The sequence below is a fragment of the Mirounga angustirostris genome, unplaced genomic scaffold (genome assembly GCF_029215605.1).
Source record: "Mirounga angustirostris isolate CCGP_5_RB_7025 unplaced genomic scaffold, mMirAng1.0.hap1 SCAF_1, whole genome shotgun sequence".
Lineage (NCBI taxonomy): Eukaryota > Metazoa > Chordata > Mammalia > Carnivora > Phocidae > Mirounga > Mirounga angustirostris.
In genome coordinates this window covers 71,043,668-71,063,453 of record NW_026991709.1, presented here as the reverse complement: position 1 = coordinate 71,063,453, position 19,786 = coordinate 71,043,668, and the positions used below count along the sequence as shown (strand labels likewise).

The window sequence follows — 19,786 nt, the reverse complement described above, 5'->3', positions numbered from 1 at the left end:
ATAAAATGTTTTTCAGTAATGCTAAATTACAGTTAGCTTTATTTCCTTTTTTATTCTTTGTCACCAATAATGATCTAGATCAAGTTATTGTTTACTACCAGCTTCTGGTGAACCTAAATGATGAAGGAAAAATTTTCAACAGTTGCTCATACAATACTGATTTCCTTTTTGGTGTGCTTATGTTACATTTTTGCTCTTGTTAAGTGAACTATACAAGCATCTGGAGTTTTTTAATAGATTTGGACATGGGGGGAGTACATGAATATTATCAGTTGTGGTTCCTTAAAAATTAAAATTGCTTTTCTAACTTTTTTTTACTGCTGTCTAATATGAAAGTAATCTTGATTACAGATGAGTATGGCTGCTCAAAAGGTCCATCCTGTTAATATCAGTCTCTGATTTTTTTCATGTTGACAATATATACTTTTAACCCTCATTTGATTGGTTGTTATTTTTTGCATAATAGTTACATAATTTTCTTTTTTTGGTGTGGGAATGTGATTTCTTGTTAGTGTTTTATTAACATATAATCAGAACTCAGAGTAGTTGAGTAACTTTCTAGACTTTAAAAAAAAAAAAAGAGGTAATGAAAGTATATACTGTCTGTCTCACCATTTGCATGAATTGTTAGGTGTGGAATATTCAAATTGCATGTTTTTGCTAATATGTAAACCCTGTTTTACGTACAATATTTTTAAAAGCAGCTTGTTAGGTATGTTTTTTATATATTATGACAATAAAACAGTAAAATACACTTTTAAAGCAGGAAAGAACACTTTTAAAGCAATGAAATACACTTTTAAAGCCAATATATGAGTTTAAAAGATCTACAGCTGCATACGTATGATATAAACCAGTGCCATATTTAGTGAAAAAGTTGTTATAGAATCTTGATAATCAAGGAGAAAATCCTCAAATATGTTATCCAACATTGATTGTTTTCATTGAACCACTTGAAGTAACAGTCCTTCCTAGTTTGTTCTCTATACGTGTGTGTGTGTGTGTGTGTTAAGAACTGGAATTTTTAAGTCTTTCAGTTCCTTTTGCTGAGTCAAGATACAATTTGTAGAGTTTTTTATTGATGATATTTTAAGCTCTAAACCTTTAACTTAATCTTAGAGGATTTAACTTCTAAAGTGCTTTCAAGTCAAAGCAAAATATATCTTATTTCATTTGCTATCTATGTGATTCATAGTTGGAGTGGGAAGGGAAGGATTTAGTTTTATCCAAAGCTTTTTTTTTTTTTTTTAAGATCTAATTGGCTTTATTAAGCAATTAATGAATTGTGCAGCATCCCATTCCAGCAAGTAGAAGGGAGCACCCTTATCTAAAGCTTTTTAAATTCATTTTAAATGTTATTTTTTTGATTGAATAAATGAATTATTAGAGCAATTAGTGAATTTTTTTCATCAGTGAAATCGTGACAACAGTTTTACCTTTACATTACAATTTTTTATTATAGTTATAATTATAAAAATGTATATATATCCTGTTAAATATTACATCTGGTGGGACCGAAACATCAGCATATTCTTAATAGCAGTAAATTACATAAATACTCACATATGTAGAACTTTTCATTAAAGTACTTATCTTTAAGAGACTTAATAGTTCTTAGCTTATAAATAAAAATTAGTATCACATACATGACGTCACAAATGAAGGTTTTAAATAGATCTAATGATAATTTAAAACACAGGATAACAAAGGTAGTTGTTAAATAGCACATTTATATTGTTTTTACATGTATCAAACTTATCCTTATGACTTCATAATTTGCTACCTTTTAATCTTACCATAAATAAAGTACCTTTTTCTACATCTTTGCTATTTTCTGACGAAAGTCCTAGCAATTTATATGTTATGTATGAAGAATTAAATTAGCATTAGTTATCTTAATAGATTTTCTCATCTATATTTTGACTAATAGGTGGTCAAGAAGAATATGTCTTGTCTTATGAGCCAGTGAATCAACAAGAAGGTTTGTGAAGCCTATTGATGTTTTATAATCTTCTAGAAAAATATACTTCTTAGTTTAGAAAATAGGTCTAACTCCTACCTCAAAATAATGTTTTATTAGAATTTTGTTATATTTTTTTCTGTAAGTATATATACAGAACTTTGCTATATGTATTTTATGAAACATGGCTTAGTTCACAGTATGTTGAAATCTAGTCATTTTATATTGTTTTATAATGCTGTTTTATTTCCTAAGCAACTTATTTCTAGTGCTCATGGTAGTGTCACTGTCCTTCAGTGACCCTTGTTCAAAATTTTGGAAACATCTTTGATCTTTCTGTTTTTCATCTCCCTTGTCCAGTTTCTAGGCCCTATTTATCTTCTCTCATATCTTCCTTATTTATAATCTTCTTTTCATCCTTCCTACCATAATGTTAATTCTGGTTCTTACTATCAATCTCCGTGTTTCTAACATGATCCCTTACAATCCAGTGTAAGGTGTAATCCACTTCTATTAGATCATCTTTCTAGATCACGACTGTGATTATATCAACTCTTATGCCCAGTTTCTTTTTTGCCCTTCTTTAATCTGCTTCCTAACAATTTCTACTTCAGAAAGGATCAGTAAAACACTAAACTGTGTTTTCTTATTTGTAATGAGGTGATATTAGCAATGTATAGAAACACTGCTAAAATTCTGAATTTAACTTGGTTGAGTTATCAAGTGTATGACTTCCAACAGGAGACTGACTTGTTTAAGATCTTAGTAAAGGTTTATAAACTGGCAAGTTAGGCATCATTGATGGGAAAAGAAAAAAAAATTTTTTATATTTAAGGATACTTTTGTTCTCTGGTCTGAAGTACATTGATGTTTGTTGAATATTTATTCCTTTTAACATGCAGTTTATCTTTATAGTTAATTATACTCGACCAGTGATCATATTGGGACCTATGAAAGACAGGATAAATGATGACTTGATCTCAGAATTTCCTGACAAATTTGGATCATGTGTTCCTCGTGAGTAACCCACATAAAAATTGTTAGTTATTGCTCTTAACATTTTGTCATCATGTGTGGTAAAAGTAAACATTACCATTTTTTAATGGTTTATACTAAGTTATCAGTTATTCCTCCGTATTATTGTCCCTTTTTAAATTTTCTTGTGTTGAACTTTACTATTATTGAAGCAGAAAATGGATTTGTTGTGTTTAATACTAAACACTTCCTCAAGTTATTTTCTATTAAAGATACAACTAGACCAAAACGAGACTATGAGGTAGATGGAAGAGATTATCATTTTGTGACTTCAAGAGAGCAGATGGAAAAAGATATTCAAGAACATAAATTTATTGAAGCTGGCCAGTATAACAACCATCTATATGGAACAAGTGTTCAGTCTGTGCGGGAAGTAGCAGAAAAGGTAAGCACCAGAGGTGCCTGGCTGGCTCGTTCGGTAAAGCATGCAACTCCTGATTTGGGGGTTGTAAGTTTGAGCCCTATGTTGGGTGTAGAAATTAGTTAAAAATAAAAGCTTTAAAAAAAAAGAAAAAGGCACCAAAGTGATCCCAGAATATACTTTCTAATCTGATTGCCTTCGACAGTATAAAAGAATGATGAAATAGAAACTTCTAGTTCATATTTTTGAAAAAATATAGATGTTACAGCATTGATCATTTTTAATTAATATTATGAATTTATTCAACTGAATATTTAATTGTGGTGGCTTAGAAAAATGCATACAAAATGAAGTAGATCAGGGGTACTAGGTGGCTCAGTTGGTTAAGCATCCGACTCTTGATTTTGGCTCAGGTCATGATCTCAGGATCATGAGATCAAGCCTCACATCAGTCTCCACACTGGGCATGGAGCCTGCTATTTTAAGGTTCTATACATTTGCTAGACATAGACCTTGTATTTAGCAATAGCTTTCTAACATCTAGCATAATTAAAGAGCTAAGACCAGTAGTGTTCATCAATAAAAATGAACCAGATGTTCAAGATAAGTCTAGTTGCTCCTGTACAGAGACTAGATAAAAATTTCTCCTGGAGAGTCATATTTAATTAACAAGCGTAAAAAGTACTCAGCGGTACTGTAACAACAACAGATTTTCTTAAAACACCCTTCAGAGTAGTCTGATGATATATTAACATTGGGTTAAAGCAGTTTTATGGTGAAGCCAAAACATTGTACTCCAGACACACTGCTATGCTTAAATTACTTTTTGGGCCTGGAAAATAAACATTAACAAATTGTCTTATACCTTTAAAACTAGTAGTTTAAGACCCAGTAATGGAATACCTATAAAACATAAAGCAGTAATTCAGCATCTCAGTTTTCCATCTGTAAATACTACTTTTTTTTTTTTTTTTAAGATTTTATTTATTCACAAGAGACAGAGAGAGAAGCAGGACCCTGGGATCATGACCTGAGCCGAAGGCAGACGCTTAACCATCTGAGCCACCCAGGCGCCCAATACTACTTTTTTTATATGAGAGGTTTGGTTAGCTCTGATCAGTTTTAAAAATTGAAAAAATGGAGGTGTCCAGTGATGCCAAGAGTTTGGGAAAATAGGAAATCTTAGATAGTGGGGATATAAATTAATAGAACTTCTTTTGAGAAGAGTTTGGCTCATACCGTATGACTCAAAATTTTACTTTTTTTTTTAAGATTTATTTATTTATTTTAGGGAAAGAACGAGAGCATGAACAGGAGAGGGAGAGGGAGAAAGAATCTCAAGCAGACCCCACACTGAGTGTGGCGCCTGACTTGGGGCTGGATCTCACAACTGACCTGAGCCAAAACCAAGAGTCGGATGCTTAAGTGACTGTACCACCCAGGTGCCCCTCAAAAATTTACTTCTTGGTATCTAAGTAGAAATTTACTCAAGAGGATCATGTATAAAGGTGTTCATGGTAGCTCTTTATAATAGTGAAAAATTGGAATCAACAAAGGGGAGTCATAATTATTACTTACTCATGCAGTGGGATATGGCAGCTAGAGTGAATAAACTATAATATTCACTAGAGAGGTGTATCTACATTAATAAATCTCAAAAAAGAAGATATACAATATGATACTATTTATATAAACTAAAATAACAAAACAGCCTGTATAGTTTATGGATACATATTTAGTAAATATAAAAACGTTCATGGGAATGATACACATCTACTTCAGAAGTATACATAGACACTATACAGTGGTTTTCCTTTGGGAGGAGAAGGAAAGAAATTGTACCTTTAGCTTTATTTATAACGTTGTATTTCTTTTAAATTTTTTAAAAAAGTAAAACTGCGGGCGCCTGGGTGGCTCAGTTGGTTAAGCGACTGCCTTCGGCTCAGGTCACGATCCTGGAGTCCCGGGATCGAGTCCCGCATCGGGCTCCCTGCTCGGCAGGGAGTCTGCTTCTCCCTCTGACCCTCCCCCCTCTCATGTGCTTGCTCTCTCTCATTCTCTCTCTCTCAAATAAATAAATAAAATCTTAAAAAAAAAAAAAAAAAAGTAAAACTGCATCCTCATCCTACCTGAAAGATAATGTGCAAACTTCAAATTACTGATAAGTGGAAAAGTAAACACCAAGTCACAGCAAGTTATTTCTTTTTTTTTTTAAGATTTTTTTTTTTTTTTTTGACAGAGAGAGACACAGCGAGAGAAGGAACACAAGCAGGGGGAGTGGGAGAGGGAGAAGCAAGCTTCCCGCAGAGCAGGAAGCCCGATGAGGGCTCGATCCCAGGACCCTGGGATCATGACCTGAGCCAAAGGCAGACACTTAATGACTGAGCCACCCAGGCGCCCCTAAGATTTTTTTTATTTGACAGAACAAGCTGGGGGAGCTGCAGGGGGAGAAGCAGGCTCCCACTGAGCAGGGAGCCCGATGTGACCCTGCATCCCAGGACTCTGGGATCATGACCTGAGCCGAAGGCAGGCACTTAACTGACTGAGCCACCCAGGTGCCCAGCAGCAAGCTATTTCTTACACAAACCATACAGAGAAGAAAATATCAAAGTCCCACAAAGTAGAAATATTACAAATAATACTCTGATCACAAAGCAGTAAAGCTATAAATGATTAGAAAATCAAAAACAGGCCCAGCAAACTAGAAATTTTAAAACTGTTAACTCTTATGTGAAAGAGAAAATACAAAATAAAATTACAGATTTTCTTAATAATGAAAACAGTACATATCAGAATCCATGGGATACATTTAAACCAGTGATCAAAGGAAAATTCATAGCCTTAAAAACTTCCAGGCAAAAATGATTAAGAGTAAATGCCAGGTGTAAAAGGCTAGAAAAAGAGAAAGGGAGGACATAATGTAAATAAAAACAAATTATGTGATAAGCAGAAGAAAGGAAATCATAAAAATCAGAAAATAGGAAAGCAATACACAAAATAAGTGAAACCAAAAATTAGTTATTTGAGAAGATCAAACTCATTGATAAACCTTTAACCGGACTGATCAGAAATAAAAGGAGAAAAGGCAACAAATTACCAATATCAGGAATTAGAGAGATGACAGAATTTATAAATATTAAAAGAAAAATCATAAAATCATCTCTGTAGTTCAGGAAAAGCATTCAGCAAAATCCAACACCCATCAGAAACATGTCAAGAATATCCATTTTTGGGGCGCCTGGGTGGCTCAGTTGGTTGGGCGACTGCCTTCGGCTCAGGTCATGATCCTGGAGTCCCTGGATCGAGTCCCGCATCGGGCTCCCTGCTCTGCGGGAGGCCTGCTTCTCCCTCTCCCACTTCCCCGTTTGTGTTCCCTCTCCCGCTGTGTCTTTCTCTGTCAAATGAATAAATAAAATCTTTAAAAAAAAAAAAAAAAGAATATCCATTTTTACCACTTTGTTTTCAGCATTATAGTAGAGGTCCTAGCCAGTGCAGTAAGTTCAAAGGAAGTAAGAACAGTTGCCCAGATTGGAAAGGAAGAAGTAAAATTGTGTTCATTTGCAGATGATAAGATTGTCTATGTTAAAAATCTGATAGAATCTACCCAAAAAACTACTAGAATTAATAAGTTTAGCAAGAATGAAGGATACAGTATAATTCATTATACAAAAGTCCGTTGTATTCCTATGTACTTAGACCAGTCATAAGTTGAAATTTTGAAAAACATTATTTACAGTGACATCAGAAAATATTAAATACTTAAGAGAGAAATCTAACAAAAGATTTACAGATCAGTACACTAAGAACCACAGAGCATTGCTGAGAAAATTAAAGACCTAAATAAATGGAGAAATAGATCATGTTCATGGTTTCTAAGCCTTAATATTATTTAGACGTCAGTTGAACTTTTAGACTTAGTACAACCCCAATAGAAAATGGCATGCTAATTCTAAAGTTCATAGGAAATGCAAAAATTTAGACTAGCCAAAACAACTTTGAAAAAAATCGAAGATATGAAGGACTTATAATACTTGATTTTGAGACTTATAAAAATACAATAATCAAGATAACTATGGTACTGGCATGAAGACAGACAGGTAGATCATCAGGACATACTAGAGAATCCTTAAATGGACCCACAGTATATATGGACAACTGTGGACAAAAGTGGCAGCTCAGTGGAGAAAGGGATAGTCTTGCGGTGCCTGGGTGGCTCAGCTGGTTAAGCATCTGCTTTTGGCTCGGGTCATGATCTCAGGATCCTGGGATCGAGCCCTGCATCGGGCTCCCTGCTTAGCAGGAAAGACTTTCTCCCTCTCTCTCTGCTGCTCCCCGTGCTTGTGCTCTCTCACGCACTCTGTCAAATAAATAAAATCTTTTAAAAAGAAAAAGTTTTTTCAACAGATGGTGCTAGAACAATTGACTAGCCATGCCGCACATCATATACAAAAGTTAACTAAAAATAGGGCGCCTGGGTGGCTCAGATGGTTAAGCGTCTGCCTTCAGCTCAGGTCATGATCCCAGGATCCTGGGATCGAGTCCCGTGTCGGGCTCCCTGCTCCTTGGGGAGACTGCTTCTCTCTCTGCCTCTCTCTCTCTCTCTCTCTCTCATGAATAAATAAATTCTTTTAAAAATATTTAAAAATAGATCAGAAATGTAAAGCCTAAAACTAAAAACTCTGTAGAAGAAAACATAGAAAAATCTTCATAACTTTGGGTTTGGCAAAGATTTCTAAGATAGTATACCAAAAGCACAATCCATAAAAGAACCGTCTTACTATCTGTATCCTTTTGGTCCCAACTCTACTAAGTGAGAATATAAAATGATACAACCACTTTGAAAAACAGTTTGGGGGTGCCTGGGTGGCTCAGTCAGTTACTCATCCAAATCTTGATTTCAGCTCGGGTCATGATCTCAGAGTTATAAGACTGAGCCTGGCATCGGACTTACACTGGGCATGGAGCCTGCTTAAGATTCTGTCTCCTTCTCCTTCCGCCCCTCCCCTACCTACCTGCCATGCCCCATGTGTGCAGGCGCTCTCTGAATGAATGAATGAGATTTAAGAAAAACAGTTGCCTAGCATATGATCCATTTCTGGATATTTACCCAAGAAAAAAGAAAGCATAGGTCCATACAAAGATACTATAATAACGGGAGACCAGTGGTTGCGTGGGAAAGGACTAGAGGGAGAAGTTTCAAAGAGGCATGAGGAAACTTTTGAGGATGACTAATATGTTTATTATTTTGATTTTGATGATGATTTCAGGGTATATACACATGTCAAAACTTAAATTGTGTACTTTAGGGGCACCTGGGTGGCTTGGTTAAGAGTCTACCTTCAGGGCGCCTGGGTGGCTCAGTTGGTTAAGCGACTGCCTTCAGCTCAGGTCATGATCTTGGAGTCCCTGGATCGAGTCCCACATCGGGGTCCATGCTCGGCAGGGAGTCTGCTTCTCCCTCTGACCCTCCCCCCTCTCATGTGCTCGCTCTCTCTCATTCTCTCTCTCAAATAAAATAAAAATCTTTTTTAAAAATTTAAAAAATTAAAAAAAAAAAAAAGTCTGCCTTCTGCTCAGGTCATGATCTGGGGCTCCCTGCTCAGGGAGTCTGCTTCTCCCTCTACCCACCATCCCATTCGTGCTCTCTCTCTCAAACAGATAAATAAAATCTTTTTTAATTTTTTTTAAATTGTATACTTTAAATACATGCAGTTGATTGTATGTCAGTTATACCTTAATCAAGCTGTTTAAAATAAAAACTGACAATCCTCTTGGTGCTTTGAGGGGAAAGAGAACTTACAACTTTAACTTTATCCTTGATGAACTACTTAAATGTTTTGTCAACTCACATATACTTTTTACAATAAATATAGTTAATAAAATGGTTTTTTAAAGAATTTGAGGTAGAACATAGAAAAATAGAAGGTCTAGAAAAAATTAACACAATAGACAAACCATGAACTGACCTGATTTTCTTTAAAAAGGAAAAATCGCAAATAATAGAAATGACAAGGGGACATACCGTTGAAATATTATGAAATCATAAAAGACTATATCTTTCTATAAATAAATTTTTTAAAACTTGGTTGTGATGGGTAATTTTTTAGAAAAATGTGGTTTACCGAAATTGACCTATTAGAAATGGAAAATCTCTTTAGAAGAAATAGAGCAAGGTATCAAGGAACTACCCCACAAAGAGCACCAGACTCAGATGGCTTCTCAGGGAAATTCTACCAAATCTCAAAGGTTAGATTGTTCTAAAACCCCCATATACCGTTCAAGAGCATTCTTTTTATGAAGCAAGTATAATATTGATATCTAAGCCTGCTGGAGACAGGAAAAATCATAGACCAATATCATTTACAAATATTAATGCAAAAATGTTAAATATTTTTAGTAAACAGAATCCAATACCATATTGCAAAAACAATACACTATGACCAAATGGGATTAAAGGAATTTAAGGTCAGCTCAAAGTTAGGAAATTAATTAATGTAATCTTCCACAATCTAAAGAAAAAAATCATATATCCATAGATGCCTAAAAAGCTTTTGGTAGAATTCAATACCCTTCCTGGGAGGAGAAAAACTCAAAAATACAGAGATTGGTGTTATATTTTTAAAAAGGAAAAAGAGAGATTGAGATGGATGAATGGAATCCTTAATAGGAGAAACATGAAGCAATTCCATTATTGAGGAACAAGGCAAGGATGTCCATTATCTCTATTGCTATTCAGCATTCTACTCAAGGTATTCATTGTACTTGAGGCATTAGTCAGTGCTGTTAAGGCAAGAGAAATCAATTAGAGGCATAAAAATTGAGGGGAAAAGTAAAACTATCTCTATTTCAGATAATAGTATATATACCTGGGAAACCATACAAAATCTATCACAAAATATCATAAAATTATTTTGTAAAATAAATTATAAATTCATTATAAAACTAAAGACCATTATAGGGGCGCCTGGGTGGCTAAGACAGTTAAGCATCTGCCTTCGGCTCAGGTCATGATCCCAGGGTCCTAGGATCGAGCCCCACATAGGGCTCCCTGATGAGCAGGGAGCCTGCTTCTCCCTTTCCCTCTGCCTGCTGCTCCCCCTGCCTGTACTCTTTCTGTCAAAATAAATAAAATCTTTAAAAAAATAAAATAAATACCATTATAAAATGAAAGATACTTTAAAAAACTAGAGTAAGGTTAGCAGTATATAAAATTAAGATGTAGTGCTCGTGGGGCACCTGGGTGGTTCAGTCAGTTGGGTGTCCAACTCTTCATTTCAGCTCAGGTCATGATCTCAGGGTTGTGAGATCAAGCCCTGCTTTGGCCTCCGTGCTCAGCAGGGAGTCTGCTTGAGATTCTCTCTCCCTCTTCCCCTCCCGCCTTGCTCTCACTCTCTCTGTAAAATAATAAATAAAATCTATAAATAAATAAATACTCCTACTAAATTGAAATTGTTCATTGAAATATACTTAAGCCCTTGGATTACAAAATGCATTATCAGGGGCACCTGGGTGGCTCAGCTGGTTAAGCCGTCAACTCTTGATTTTGGCTCAGGTCATGATCTCAGGGTCTGGGGATCAATCCCTGCATCGGGCTCCGCACTGAGTGGGGAGTCAGCTTGAGGATTCTCTCTCTCCCTCTGCCCCTCCCCCTGCTCACACGTGCTCTCTCTCTCTAAAATAAATCTTTCTTTAAAAATACATTATGAGGCAGTACCTGATTTAAAATATGTTATAATAAAATGTTTGATAAGTTATGATTATTACCCTATTTAACATGGAAACACTTTTCATAAAGATAAAAATCCAAATGGCCTTTGTAAGTGAATATAAGCACGTCAGAAAAATGTCTTAAATCTGGAAGTGGGATTCCCAATTGCCAGTTTGTGATAGTTTTTGCTAGTCCCCAATAAAATGAGAAATAGATTAGTGGTAATGAGGTTTTATAAATTTTAAATTTATTCAGTTTTAAAGATTCTCCTTCATTTTAGTCCTTTTTTACCTTCTTGTTGATTGTATATTCTTTTATGAAATGATAATTATGGTAAGATGGTACCTTAGGGCGGTTGTTTTTCTTGGCAAAATAAAAGTTAGGAGCCCCATATTGGTTGCCATTTTGAGACTGGTCTGTGAAAGCTAGGAGTAAGGGAACTGTATTTTCATTCCTTTTTAAATGCAATATTTGAAAATGGAAATTAATTATTCATAGTCATTATTCATTGTCTTCATTTCCCCTCTGAAATTTGCTAACAGAAATGACAAGTTTGCTTAAAGTGAAGAGGATCCAAACATATCGTAATCCAGATATTGTATCTGTAGGAAATGTACCTTTGATATAATTGAAAATACTTGGTTCACTTGTTTTTCTTCTTTATTTCCTCTATTTTAGGGCAAACACTGTATCCTCGATGTGTCTGGAAATGCCATAAAGAGATTACAGATTGCACAACTTTACCCAATCTCCATTTTTATTAAACCCAAATCCATGGAAAATATCATGTAAGTATAAATGCCTAAGGCACACGCCTCTAAGTACAAATCCAGTCTCTGTCACTTATTAGATTGGATAGTTTACTTACCTTCCCTGCATCTCAGTTCCCTTATCTGTAAAATGGAGATAGTAATCGTATACTCACTTCATAGGGTTATTGTGAGGATTAAATAAGCATTCTGTGATACTAGCAATCATCATCATCAACATTAATATACTAAAGTGTATAAGGTAATATGTATTAGAATTTTAAGTCTAAGTAGTCACATGTGGCTACTAATTACTGAATGGGAGCAGTGTAGCTCTGGGTAACCACTAAAAGAATAAAATAATGTATAACTACTTACTAATAGAGAGCAAAAATCAAATTTAAATAAAAACTAAAAGAAGAGCTGGGGCGCCTGGGTGACTCAGTTGGTTAAGCGACTGCCTTCGGCTCAGGTCATGATCCTGGAGTCCCGGGATCGAGTCCCGCATCAGGCTCCCTGCTCGGCAGGGAGTCTGCTTCTCCCTCTGACCCTATCCCCTCTCATGCTCTCTATCTCATTCTCTCTCTCAAATAAATAAATAAAATCTTAAAAAAAAAAAAAAAAAACTAAAAGAAGAGCAAATAGAAACATAGAACAGATGGGACCAAAAGGATACAGATAGTAAGATGGTTTAAATGAACCCAAATATTTCATTAACTAAATACTAGACTAAATGGTCTGATTAAAAGACAAGGGTTGTCAGAATAGTTGAAGAAAAAATAAACTAGATGTTGCTTTTGTAGGAGAGGGAAAAATTCTTTTCTCTCTACTAGGTTTTCACTTGGACCTCTGTAACAAAATACAGATTAACATACAAATTTATTTAATTCAAGTTTTGTGTGACGTGGGAGCATTCATAAAGAAATGAAGACCCCAAAAAACAGTTAAACTTGAACATTTTTATACTAGGTTTCGTGACCAATGGATAGTCACAGGAAAATAATGATAGTACCAAAGAATATAAGCTAAGAGTAGCAAACTAGGGAAACTTAGCAAGGCCTGTTAGTTCAAATTCTTCTCAGTGTCCCTCCATCTTTGGAGATAAGGATGTTTGCTTCCTCCAGATATAGGAATGTCACCTCTCACATGAGGATCTTTGACCTGCCTCAGGAGAGGTCATTCATATACCTGCCATTTTGCAAATTCCTTCAGCTTAAAATATTCAGTATGCCAAAGTGCCATATTTTGGAGTAGTGTGTTACGATACCCATCAACTATATGTTGCTTTCATAAGACACACCTTAAATATTAGGCTATGGAAAAGCTGAAAGTGAGAGTCTAGAAAAAAGATACACTGTACAAACATTAACCAAAAATAAGTTTGTTTATATTGCTATCAAAGTATATCTAAAGGCAAAAAATTATTACTGGCCATAAAAATGGACATTTCATAAAAATGAAAGAAAGGTTCATTCGATCAGGATGATATATTTATACATTTGTACTTATAATACAGTCTCAAAATATGTAAAGCATAAATTGATAATTATACAGGAAAAAAATAATTCCAGAATCACAGTGGGAGAGCTTAACAGATCAGGAAATACTAGAATAAGAAAACAAAAAATCAGTATGGATATGGAACACCAAGTAAAAACCTTACCTAACTAACATATGTAAAAAACACTGCATTCAACATCTGCAAAATTTACATGTTAATTTCAAATGCACATAGAACAATTATCAAAACTAATTATATGCTAAGCCATAAATTTCAGTGATTAATAAAACAAATATTCTCTGATCATGGTGAAATTAAAGTAGAAATCAATAAAAGATCACTAGAAAATTCCCATGTATTTGGAAATTAAGCATTTTACTTCTGGATGGGTCAAAGAAGAAATCACAGCATAAGTTAATAAATGTTTTGAACTAAATGGTAACAAAATTGTAAGTAAATGAATTTGGAGTATAGTAGCCTTGGTGATGGAAAATCCACAGCCTTAAATATTAGGAAAGAATGTAGGAAGTCAAATAAATTTTAGCAGTCTAAGGTCTTGAGAAATTAGACAAAGACCAGTCAGTGAAACTCAGAAAGTAGAAATACAACGAAAGAGAAAACAAACATGTTAGGATCAACAAAATAAAAAATGTTTTCTGGGCGCCTGGGTGGCTCAGTTGGTTAGGCGACTGCCTTCAGCTCAGGTCATGATCCTGGAGTCCCAGGATCGAGTCCCGCATCGGGCTCCCTGCTCGGCAGGGAGTCTGCTTCTCCCTCTGATCCCAACCCCTCTCGTGTGCTCTCTCTCTCAGTCTCTCCCTCTCAAATAAATAAATAAAATCTTTTAAAAATAAATAAATAAATAAATAAAATAAAATAAAATAAAAAATGTTTTCTTTAAAAATACTGTATACAATTAGATCAAGAAAAGAAAATACAGAAGGCATAAATAATATCAGGAATGAAAATGGGATATCACCGCACATCAGATAGACCTTAAAAAGGTTAACACAGGCAACCCAATAGAAAAATGAGCAAAGGACTTAGACCGTTTATGAAAGGAGATATCCAAATAGTAAATAAACATATGAGAGGGTACTCAAACATGGAAACACAAGTTAAAACTATAATGTCGGGGCTTCTGGCTGGCTCAGTCAGTAGAGCATGTGACACTTGATCTCAGGGTCGTGACTTCAAGCCCCACTTTGGACATGGAGCCTACTTAAAAAACAAAAACAAACACAAAAAACCCTAATGTCCAAAAATAGCTAAAATGAAAAAGAAAATATCAGTTGTTAGCAAGGACATGGAACAACTGAAATTCATAACACTGATGGGAGTATAAATTGGTACACCAACACTGGTAAACTGTTTATATAAGTATCTCCTAAAACTGAACCAACACATAACTAAAGATCCAGAAGTCTCATTTCTAGATATGTACTCAACAGAAATGTTTACATATGTTCACCAAAGACATGTACTATATTGCTGACAGAAGTACTGTTCAAAATAACCAAAAAACACTATCCAAATGTCCATCAGTGAATAAATAAATTACGACATACTTACACAATGAAATATTCTACAATAATGAGAATGAGCCATCTCCAACTACACACAAAAGTATAGAAGAATCTCACAAACATAATTTGAGTAAAAAATCCAGACCTAAAAGTATATATAGTCTAGGATCCCTTTATACATATTCTATGATTCCAGTGTAATCATTCCTTACAGAAGTCAAATGGAGGTTACTCTTTAAAGGTAGGTAGGTGACTGGAATGAGCACACCCAGATTCTGGGGTTACTGGTGAAATGTTCTAGATCTTGATCTAGGTTCTAGATGGTACACAGGTAAGTTTAAGTTGGTTAAAATTCATCCAGCTGTATATTTACGATATTCCTCTTCTATGTTTGAAAGTTATACTTAAAAAAAATTCTTTTTCAGAAAAGCTAAATAATATAAACAAAAGCTAAATAATAAATATAAACAAAATATGATATAAATATAAATAAATAATATACATAATATATGATATAAATAAATATAAATATAAACAAAAGCTAAATAATACAAATCTTACACAAATTGTTCAACTAAGTTTATGGACATTAATTTAATACCAAAACCTGACTGAGACCTCATAGGAAATGAAAATGGTAAGCCAGTCCTAACACAAATATAGATGCAAAAATCCTTATCAAAATACAAATAAATTGAGGTCAACAATTAATTTTTTTAAATAAGATAAACAACCAAGTTGGGTTTATTCAAGAATGCAAGGTTGGGGGCGCCTGGGTGGCTCAGTCGTTAAGCATCTGCCTTCGGCTAAGGTCATGATCCCAGGGTCCTGGGATAGAGCCCCGTGTCAGGCTCCCTCTCCACGGGAAGCCTGCTTCTCCCCTGCTTGTGTTCCTTTTCTCACTGTCTCTCTCTCTGTCAAATAAATTAAATAAAATCTTTAAAAGAAAAAAGAATGCAAGGTTAAACATGTAAAAATTAATCAGTGGTAGAGCTAGAGAAAAGAAGGAGTAAGAAGCACCAGGAATCCATGTCCCCACCTAGACAATTGGACTTAACAGAATCTGTCAGAAGTAACTACTTTGGAACTCAGGAGTCTACTTAAGGCTTGCATCTTCCAGGGGAAGGTTTGAATGGTTAATTTTGGTTAATTTCAGCTTTTAGCCTGATAGCAGCTACCCATCTCCCCACCTTCAGCCCATAGCAAAAATCCTCAACAAAATTCTAGCAAACAGAACTCACCAACATATTAAGAGGATTACACACCACGACCAGGTGGTTTTATTCCTGGAATACAAGGATGGTTTGACATATGAAAATTAATCAACATAATATACTGTATCAACAAAATGAAGGAAAAAACACAAATCAGTGCAGAAAAAGCTTTTGACAGGGGCACCTGAATAGCTCAGTCCAGTAGAGCATGTGACTCTTGATCTCAGGGTCGTGAGTTTGAGCCTCACATTGGCCATAGAGATTACCTTTTTTAAAAAGACATTTAACAGCACCCTTTCATGATTTAAAAACACTTAATAAAAAAGGAATAGAAGGAAGCTACTCCAATATGATAAAGCCATGTATGAAAAACACACAGCAAACATCATACTCAAAGGTGAAAGACTGAAAGCTGTTCCTCTAAGATCAGGAACAAGGCAAGGATCCCTGCTTTTACCACTTCTATTCAACACAGGTAGTGGAAATACTAGCCAGAGGAATTAGGCAAGAAAAGTAAAAGGCATCCAAATTGGAAGGGAAGAAATAAAATTTGTTTGCAGACGATATGATCTTATCTATAGCAAACCCTAAGGACTGCACGTAAAAACTCTTAGAAGTAATAAATAAATTCAGCAAAGTAGCAGCATATAGAGTCAACAAAAAAATTGCATTTCCATACACGGACAGTGAACAATCTGAAAAGGAATTCCATTTACAATAGCATCAAAAAGAATAAAATACTTAAGAATTAATTTAATCAGGGAGATGAAAGATTTGTACAGTGAAAACTACAAAGCATGGCTGAAAGAAAATAAAGGAGATAAAATAAATGGAAACACTTTTCATGTTCATGGATTTAGGAGACTTAAGGTTGTTAAAATGTCTGTACTACCCAAAGTGATCTACAAATTCAATGCAGTGTTTGTCAAAATCCCAATAATATTGTTTGCAGAAATAGAAAAACCCATACTAAAATTCATATGGAATCTCAAGGGACCCCCAAATAGCCAAAACAATATTTTAAAAGAAAAAAAAACTGGAAGACTCAGGGTTCCTAATTTCATAATTCACTACAAAGCTACAGTAACCAAAACTGTAGTATTGGCATAAGACAGATATATAAGACCAGTGGAATACAAAACTATAATGAGATATCACCTCACACCTGTCAGAATGGCTAAAATCAAAAACAAAAAACAAGTGTTGCCAAGGATATGGAGAAAAAGGAACCCTCATGCACTATTATTGGTGGGAATGCAAACTGGTACAGGCATTGTGGAAGACAGTTTGGAGGTTCCTCAAAAAAATTAAAAGTAGGGCGCCTGGGTGGCTCAGTTGGTTAAGCGACTGCCTTCGGCTCAGGTCATGATCCTGGAGTCCCAGGATCGAGTCCTGCATCGGGCTCCTTGCTCAGCAGGGAGTCTGCTTCTCCCTCTGACCCTCCCCCCTCATGCTCTCTCTCTCTATCTCATTCTCTCTCAAATAAATAAATAAAATCTTTTTAAAAAAATTAAAAATAGAACAACCCTGTGATTCAGGAATCACCACTAGGTATTTATCCAAAAATACAAAAACACTAACTCAGGGACACCTGGGTGGCTCAGTCGGTTAAGCGTCTGCCTTTGGCTCAGGTCCAGATTGGGACTGAGTTCTGCATTGGGCTCCTTGCTCAGCGGGGAGCCTGCTTCTCCCTCTTCCTGCAGCTTCCCCGCCCCCCGCTTGTGCTCCCTCTGTCTCTCTGACAAATAAATAAAATCTTTAAAAAAAACACTAACTCAAAGGGATACATGCACCCCTATATTTATTGTGGCATTATTTACGGTAGCCAAACCAGCCCAAGTGTCCACTGATAGATGAATGGATAAAGAGGTAGTATGTATATACAATGGAATATATACGATTCAGCAATAAAAAAGAAAATCTTGTCATTTGCAATAACATGGATAGAGCTGGAGATATGCTGAGCAAAATAGTCAGAAAGACAAAGAGCATATGATCTCACTCATGTGGAATTTAAGAAATAAAGGAAAAAGAGACAAACCAAGAAACAGACTTAACTACAGAGAACAAACTGATGATTATCAGAGGGGAGGTAGGTAGTGGGATGGAAGAAATAAGGGATGGGGATTAAACAGTACACTTACCATGATGAAAAAAATTTAAAAGACCAATGAAGTAGAATAGAGAGGTCACAAGTAAACTGTTACATACATGATTTTTTATTTTTAACAAGGATACGAAACCATTCGGTGGGGGAAAGGACAGTCTTCAACAAATGGTGCTGGGAAAACTGTGTATCTACGTGTAAAATAATTAAGTTGGACTCTTAACACCATATACAGAAATTAACTCAAAATGAATCAAGGACCTAAATGTAAGACAACAAAACTCTTGGAAGAAAACATAGGACAAAAGCTTTACAACATTGGATTTGGCATTGGTTTATTGGATATGACACCAAAGGCAGAGGTAACAACAACAAAGATTAGATTCCATGACTTTTTTTTTTTTTTTAAGATTTTTTTTGAGAGAGAGCACAAGCAGAGCAGAGGAAGGAGAAGCAGACTCCCGGCTGAACAGGGAGCCCAACACAGGACTCGATCCCAGGCCTCTGGGATCATGACTTGAGCCGAAGGCAGATGCTTAACTGACTGAGCCAGCCTGGCGCCCCATATTTTAAACTTTTGTATATCAGGGGCCCTTGGGTGACTCAGTCGGTGAAGCCTGTGACTTTTGATCTCGGGGTTGTAAGTTCAAGCCCCACGTTGGGTGTAGAAATTACTTAAAATCTTTAAAAAATAATAAAATAAGGTTTTGTATATCGAAAGACTGTCTACAGAGTAAAAGGGCAATCCACAGAATGGGAAAAATATTTGCAAATCATATCTAATAAGGGATTAATATCCAGAATATTTAGAGAACTCCTAAAACAACAAGAAGACAACTCAATTCAAGAATGGGGAAAGGATTTGAATAGACATTCCTCCAAAGAAGATACAGCCAATAAGCACATGAAAAGATACATAGAGTTACTATATGATCCAGCAATTCCACTTCTAGGTATATGCTGCTTTTTTGAAGAGATACTTGTACATTCATGTTTATGGTAGCATTATTCCCAATAACTAAAATGTGGAAGAAACCTAAGTGTCTATCAGTGAATGCATGGATAAGCAAAATATGGCACAGTTATACAAAGGAAGGAAATTCTGCAGTATGTTCATGAATGATCCTTGCAGGCATTATGCTCAGTGGAATAAGCCAGTCACAAAGAGACAAATACTGTATGTTCCACTTTTACGAGGTACTCAGAGTGGTCAAAATCATAGAGACAAAGTATAATAATGGTGGGTAGCGGGGGCTGAGGAGAGATGACAAAGGGGAGTTATTTTTAATAGGAATAGAGTTTTGGTTTTACCAAACGAAAACAGTCGTAGGGTTGGGTGGTGGTAATGGTTGCACAACAATGTGAAGATACTAATGCCAACGAACTGTACACTTAAAAATGGTTAAAATGGTAACTTATATGTTATGTATATTTTTTCACAATTTTTAATGAATCTTAAAATCCATGTAAGTGTGCCACATTAAGAAACTTTAGGAGTAAAAGCATATGATCATTTTAATAAATGCAGAAAAAGCATTTAATAAAATAAACATCCATTCATGACAAAAAACATTCTGCAAACTGAATAGGAGGGAATTTCCTTAATCCAGTAAAGGTCACTTATA

General features: G+C 35.3%; 1 protein-coding gene across 11 annotated transcripts in view; it reads left to right on the top strand.

Annotated features, from left to right (window-relative positions):
* DLG1 (discs large MAGUK scaffold protein 1) overlaps positions 1-19,786 on the top strand; it is a 250,368-nt gene that overhangs the window by 226,699 nt on the left and 3,883 nt on the right. For all 11 annotated transcript variants that reach the window (XM_045903112.3, XM_045903111.3, XM_045903117.3 and 8 more), the window contains 4 exons: positions 1,931-1,981; positions 2,876-2,977; positions 3,208-3,380; positions 11,743-11,852. In XM_045903112.3, the coding sequence (XP_045759068.1) occupies positions 1,931-1,981; positions 2,876-2,977; positions 3,208-3,380; positions 11,743-11,852 (436 nt within the window). The remainder of the gene's footprint in view (positions 1-1,930; positions 1,982-2,875; positions 2,978-3,207; positions 3,381-11,742; positions 11,853-19,786) is intronic.